Below are 6,801 nucleotides of genomic sequence, written 5' to 3'. Positions count from 1 at the left end.
CTGAGACTGCTGGCCTCTTCAGTGTTTGTAATCAGCTGAGGATCTGTGGTCACTTTGTTACAATTCACAATCGCTTCGAGTTTTTCAAAAATCCGAGCCAAATCAGTTTCATTACATTTTCCTAAAATTTCCCTGTCACCCCAGTCTTCCGTCTTTTTTGGTATTTCGAGTGGTACCGAATACTACTTTTTACGTATCCTGGGACATTTCTGTGACTCCTTCAGAATAGCACTCAGTATTTGGTAACGTGTAATCGGCAACACTTATAGCATATGTAAATCATTGCTCAGGATGCCTTCTGTGCGTCGTGGCCGTGTTTTTCGGACGGTCTGATGAACAGATGTAATTAATTTAAAACATTCGACAGACAAGCATTTACAGCCAAACTTTAATACCATATTACAGTAGTAATTGCAATAGTAATGTAGGCGGATTTTGCCTTAAATGCCTTATGACAAATGCCTTACTAGAGCTATATTCAAAATAACAGCTTTTAACAAGCTATATCCAAGCCAACATATTATAATAAAGCTATATCCAAGCTAACGTGTAATGAGCAGGCTATTGCAAGCTAATCTGTTTTCATAACCTCCACACCTCTATAGCTAGGCAGCACCACCAGCAATAAGCTACTCCAAACTTGTTTTAAAATTCCACTCAGTTTTGTGACTACAGTTGAAGATACAGGTTTAAGCTACACAGGCTTAAATTTGAATTATAGCTCAAGATTAAGTTTTACAGTTTCACCGTCAAAACGACTAGACGTGCGTTCGGCACGCGGGCCGAGCTACATCCCGCTCCGTGTTTCTCTTGCTCAGTGGTAACATGCATTGTACGCGAACCCCGCGTGCCGGGCCTGCCACGCGCTGTCAGGCGCGCGAGCGCGATCGACCGGGCGCGGGGTCACGGCGCCCGATGGATGCGCACTGTGGCAGCTGCCAGAGTTATGCGCTCCCGCCGTATGCTGCGCCACGCTTCCAGGCGATATAGATCAACGATATGAGACGATCTGACAGATCGCCAAATCGGCCGATTAACTTCTGACATCCCGGCAGGGAGGGAAGGAGGAGACCAGGAAACACGAATTGGGCACGAATTCAGGCCCTATCAGCTGCATAGAAACAGAGGTGCTGTCAAAATGAAAGAGACTCCAAGACACCCCCAGCGACGGGTGCCAAGAATCCGTCCAAGTGAGCCTGTGCACTCGGATATGGGGGCTACAGCCATGCCGGCTCCTGTGATAATGCCTAGGGAAACAGCAGAGCTGAGCTTTCTCAAAGGCCAATAAACAAATTCGTTATAAGTGTGCTGCCTCGTTATCGCTCTAGACAGAATCTGCCTCATGGGCACATACCTCGTCTACGTCATATTTAATCTTCGTCTAGGGAATAGGCTTCAGAGACTATGCCATACAGTTTTATTCAGAAGCACTTCTCCACGGGGTTTGAACACGGTGCGGGACTTTTGACTAAGAGTTCATGCTCTTGCGAAAATCTGTTTTTTTTAATTACTGCGGCCTATGATCTGTTACATCTTTCTCGAAGTCATGTGAGTGAAGTTTTGTCCAAGTGGGGAACGTGCCGTTTTTTTTGTGTTTTTGTTTTGTTTTGCTGGCAATGAGCTGCAGAGGTTGTCTAACTTGATTGTTGAAATCTGAATCAAGCAGCGATAAAGTTAAACATTAAAAAGCAAGTTAATAGGTGATTAAATGTCATTGGTTAGTACATTATCATCGTTCTGTCTTTGTCACGGGATTTGGTCTTTTGAGTCTGCAATAATTTGATCATGAATGAAACATACCTTACAGTTTTTAAAATTTTCTTGCTAACGCTGTTTACCTCCGCTGATGTGGCTGGTTGGGTTTTCTTCATGTACCTGCACCGGCCAATGCAGCATCTATAAATGTTTAATTTTGCCTTTTGGCCGTTTTTGATATATTACGGGCCACATATATTCGTATTCAATAGCACCCGCCTGGTCAAAGATTTGCAAGGGTCATCAAACGCCGTTTCCGCCTTTTCGTAACACGCCTAGGTCATGAGAAAACGGGGGTTTCTGAAATGATAATTGCTCTTGATGACTTGACCTGATGTCGAGAATTATTTTCACTGTTGTTCAATCACACCTGTATGCCCATTAACTAGAGCTGCGTAATCCCGTTTCTCCATGGCTCAAGGTTTCGCTTAGTTTCCGAGATATTGGAGACCCTTTGAACGCGTCCCCCCTCCCCTCCCGTCGTAGGACAAAGGTGACAAGAGCGCTGGTTGGCAAGGGCTAACCCGCTTTGGAATTTTATGAGATGTGAGTATGTTTTCCGGGTTTTTTTATAAAGGTTTACGAAACCCATACGACATTTTTTTATTTTCTCAATATCATTTCACCAAACTTTGCCCGCCCCCGCCCCCTCCCTTGTACAACAGGTTGCTTTTTCACTATGCGTGGTTCCTAGCAAAATATTAAAAATAGGTGCGATGCGTTCTCACCGAACTCAGGCCTCGCTATTACGAACATTCTGGATGCGCCCCTGTTACCTTATACCAAATCGTTAAACTTTTTATCCACGTTTCTGTAATGACCCAGATCAGTTGGAGGGCATAGATTATATGCAAAGCTCTAGGGGGGGGGGGGGGAGACATGTGTAATACAGAGTTGAGATGCGTACAAATCCTAACAATTGCAGTCCCCCCCTCCCCCTCCCCCCCCAGTATTTCAAATCATGAGACTGCGTCTGGCTTCGTCCATGCGCCTCAGCAGCTTTGGGAGTCTGCTTTTGATATCAGACCCAATTCCAGGTTGACATATGAACCACTGTTCCTCCCTTATCCTATACCATATTTGGATGTACACGACCGTGTCGCCTGCTTTTTCACCGTTTCAAATGTTTGCAAAGGTAACATTGATAACAGTAGTATTAGCCTCATTCCTCCGAAAAACCAGGAGATAAGTGATATAATAAGGTTGATATTTCGGCAACATGCCTTTCTCGAAACAACAGCAGAAGTGAATGTCGGTTTTTATTCCTCGATTTTCCGAGGAATAAGGCTAATACTACTGTTTTATATATGTGGCTAATGTTCCTCGCCAAAGCACTGAGCAGCCTACGTAATTTTTCAAAGGTAACAACGAACATATCGCTGGCAATAGGTCTACAGCTGTCGCATAAGGAGGCACCAGAATTTTGCTCCGAAACTAACGTCGATGCATGACATAAACCTTCTTTCTCGCTCGCTACGCACAACTATGCCAATTCAGCTTCCATTAAGTGTAGCAAAAGGCTTTTTAAGATGCATCTGATATGAACATGTATTTTGGTAGAAGATTGCTTTTTGCCGCAGAAGGGCTCTAACAAAGCATTCCTCGGAATAGGCTACGATTTATTTCGAGATGTCTCCCACAAACAACGCCCGAAGCTGCCTGTGGGCAGTATAGGGTGCCACAGTTTTGATAGGACATGCCAAATGTGTATCTGGGGCAGGTTGTCCGATTTAGTGTCCAAGCTGGAGCGTTGTGGCGATGAGACGGAAAAAAACACCGATAGGTTCGAGTCACCGCTCGCTGTCAGATCGAGACAGAAAGACACCGATAGGTTCGAGTCGCTGTTCGCTGTCAAATCGAGACAGAAAGACACCGATAGGCTCGAGTCACTGTTCGCTGTCAAATCGAGGACAGAAAGACACCGATAGGTTCGAGTCACCTCTCGCTGTCAAATCGAGACAGAAAAACACCGATAGGTTCGAGTCACCGCTCGCTGTCAATCGAGACAGAAACAAATACCGATAGGTTCGAGTCACCGCTCGCTGTCAAATCGAACTACACACATCGCAATAAATAAGCTAAAGGATCGTGCTGGGCTGTTTAATACCACGCAGCATGCATGCCTGGCCGTGGGCAGCAAGCTGGTCAGAACAGGAATTGTCTCGATCGGCAGGCGAGCCAAAGACGGAACGAACTGAAGAAGGAGCTGAAGGCAGCTGGATTTGACACGATAACAATCAGGCCGGAATGTGTCGAATGTGGGCGTCACGAACGCGTCGCATTTGCTGGCAGTCGTCTAAAGCCGTATCTATGTCATCTGTAGGATTTGCTGCGTTCCTTACTGACGTCAGAAGCTGTTTTCACAATAACCTGAAGTCACATCCGTGCCGGGAATTTATTTTTGGCTGAAGGTTAGGCGAAATATGGTAAAGCCAGCTTATGGCATCTGACACAGGGCAAAGTAACGATGCACGTCGCGTTGTCTTAACCCTGCTACTGACCAGAATTAAAACCAACAGGCGACTTATGCCAATCTGAGGCAGTGAGGCTGAACCGACGCGCCGTTGTGCCGGGTACGCGCCTTTGTGCCGGGTACGCGCCGTTGTGAGGGGTACGCGACGCTGTGCCGGGTACGCGATGCTATGCCGGGTACGCGCCGTTGTGCCGAGTACACGCGGTTGTGCCGAATACGCACCTCTGTGCCGCGTACCCGCCGGGCTACCCAACTGTCTTCTCGGCGCCCCCACAACTAACCAATTGACCGACTTTGCAAACGGTTCGTTCAATCTTGGGCATGAAACATGCCAATCAGGAAGGAGCTGGGGTTAAGTTGGCCATGGGCAACGATGTAGTCACTCAGCTGATGTAACGATAACAAACTGTACCGTGCATGTAATGAGTGGCACACTGTGTATCTTAATTATAAAAATTAAGGATGGAAGGTGGAGGTGCAGAGTACTAAGATGTTTCTTTCGTGGACGGGTGCACTATTTGAAGCAACTACGCCAGTGTGTATACAGTTAAATGTATATCTATATGTACATATACATATATCATTGTAATATTAATATCAATGATGACATACAGTATGCCACTGCTAGGCCAGCATAAAGAGCGTTAAAACTAAAAATAACTATCTTGACCGACGTTTTTTTCAATATTCCGCTGAGGAGCTGAGCTGCGACGAAACAGTAGACCCACAAATGGTTTTTGTCCTTTCCCAAGGGTTTTGGAGCAGAACGTGATGCTTCTAAGATGCATAGCGAGAGGTGTTTAATAAACAAAAAGATTTCAGCCAGAAAGGGATGCCAGAACATGTCAAGATAACGGAGACCGTTGGATTCACAAAGAACATGTTTGCGCTGGCGAAACAATTTTTTGTCCCTGGTTGAGAGTGAGACACAGCTGTGTCATTGTCCTAATACGGTGTGCAGCCGGCGCTCAACGCCTGTGAGAAGCTGCCTTCCCCTGATATGCAAATGGACTCTTCGCAACCATAATAATATCACTGATCCCCTGATCAATAGAGCATGGACCCAAATATGGCCGCACTATCGTCAGTAAACCCATCTACCGCCGTGGCTTTTCTATCAAGTAAGAGAATCTTCAGACCGTTCCCCCTGAACGAAATTCTAGTCGCGCGACGCTGTTGAAGACCATCTTGACCTGCAGTCGGTCGAATAATTGAGCGATCCGCCTGAGCCTTTGAAGTCCGGGCGTCAAAAGGCGCGCCGAAGCATCCTGGCCACTGGCGTGTGTCGTCAAACGGCATCCTAGCCACTGGCGTGTGTCGTCAAAACCGCACCCTGGTCACTGGCGTGCGTCGTCAAACCGCACGCTGGTCCACTGGCGTGTCGTTTAAACCACACCCTCGTCACTGGCGTATGTCGTCAAACCGCACCCTGGTCACAGGCGTGCGTCGTCAAACCGCACGCTTGTTACTGGCGTGTGTCGTCAAACCGTACCCCAGCCACTCACGGGTGTCGTCAAACCCGCTCCGGTGACTCACGGGTGTTGTCGAACTGCACCCCAGCCACTCACGGGTGTCGTCAAACCCCGCTCCGATGACTCACGGGTGTTGTCGAACCGCACCCCAGCCACTCACGGGTGCCGTTGAACCGCACCCAAGCCATTTACGGGTGTCATCAAGCCGCACCCCAGTCACTCACGGGTGCCGTCGAACCGCGTGGCGATCGTGTCGAGGAACGTGTTCTGCGGGGCCAGCAGGCCCTTCCGGTTCGGCATAGTGATGGCTGGCGTCGTCGGCCGGCGGGCGGCCGACAGGTCGGCGCGCCAGAGGTCACAACAGGTCAGCGGCGCCCGGCACCGGACGAGACGGCAGGTCAGCCGGCCCCCCGACACCCGCTGGCGGCCCGGACCGGAGGATGCCGCATCTCAGGGCAGCCTGCAACGGACGGAAGTGGCGCGTCACACAAGCCTGCACAAGTGACACTGTGACTGTAGAAAGATCGACGCTGACAAATTTCGTGACAAAAAGAATTCAAGCTCACCCTCAAACCTCAGTGTTCCTGGCACTCAGCGACTACACAACGATCAATGCAAGCGTCATCATAACTAGGCATTGCCGCTGGAAAAGTACTGGCGCGTGCTTTGGAGCCGTTCTTTCAAGCGTTATGTGACAGGGACTAATCACCTAACGAGCATGCGCAGTTCCGTCAAGACACGCCTTTTCGGCCTGGCCAGAGTGGCATGACCTGGAGGTGCTAACGAAGTCAACCCTGCCCTCTCCTATATTTTCTTCCAGAAATGCTGGAGGCGATACATTTTCACAGCGTAGCCGAGGTGATGATCTCTTGAAGACCAGGTCACAGAAGGCGAAGGACAAGGAGTTTTAAGTTAAACGAGGCCACTGGCAAAAACACCAGGTATATATATATATATAATATATATATAATATATATTATATATACAAACATCGCCAGTGCAATAGATAACTCTTCAACAGCAATCTCGTGCAGCCTCTTGGCTAATCATGCGCTGGTCAAGTGAGCCATGGGTTACTGAACTGGTGTTTGAGAACACCTC

At 48.2% G+C, this 6,801-nt stretch overlaps 1 protein-coding gene across 1 annotated transcript in view; it reads right to left on the bottom strand.

The window, feature by feature from the left end:
• LOC119106954 (potassium voltage-gated channel subfamily H member 8) overlaps nt 1–6,081 on the bottom strand; it is a 65,407-nt gene extending 59,326 nt beyond the window's left edge. The window contains exon 1 of the mRNA XM_037230299.1: nt 5,925–6,081. Coding sequence (XP_037086194.1) covers nt 5,925–6,000 — 76 coding nt within the window. The 5' untranslated portion in view covers nt 6,001–6,081. The remainder of the gene's footprint in view (nt 1–5,924) is intronic.
• Nucleotides 6,082–6,801: the final 720 nt, after the last annotated feature.

Source organism: Pollicipes pollicipes, unplaced genomic scaffold, assembly GCF_011947565.3.
Source record: "Pollicipes pollicipes isolate AB1234 unplaced genomic scaffold, Ppol_2.1 Scaffold_6478;HRSCAF=7683_pilon_pilon_pilon, whole genome shotgun sequence".
NCBI classification, from domain to species: domain Eukaryota; kingdom Metazoa; phylum Arthropoda; class Thecostraca; order Pollicipedomorpha; family Pollicipedidae; genus Pollicipes; species Pollicipes pollicipes.
This window is presented reverse-complemented; position numbering and strand designations above follow the sequence as displayed.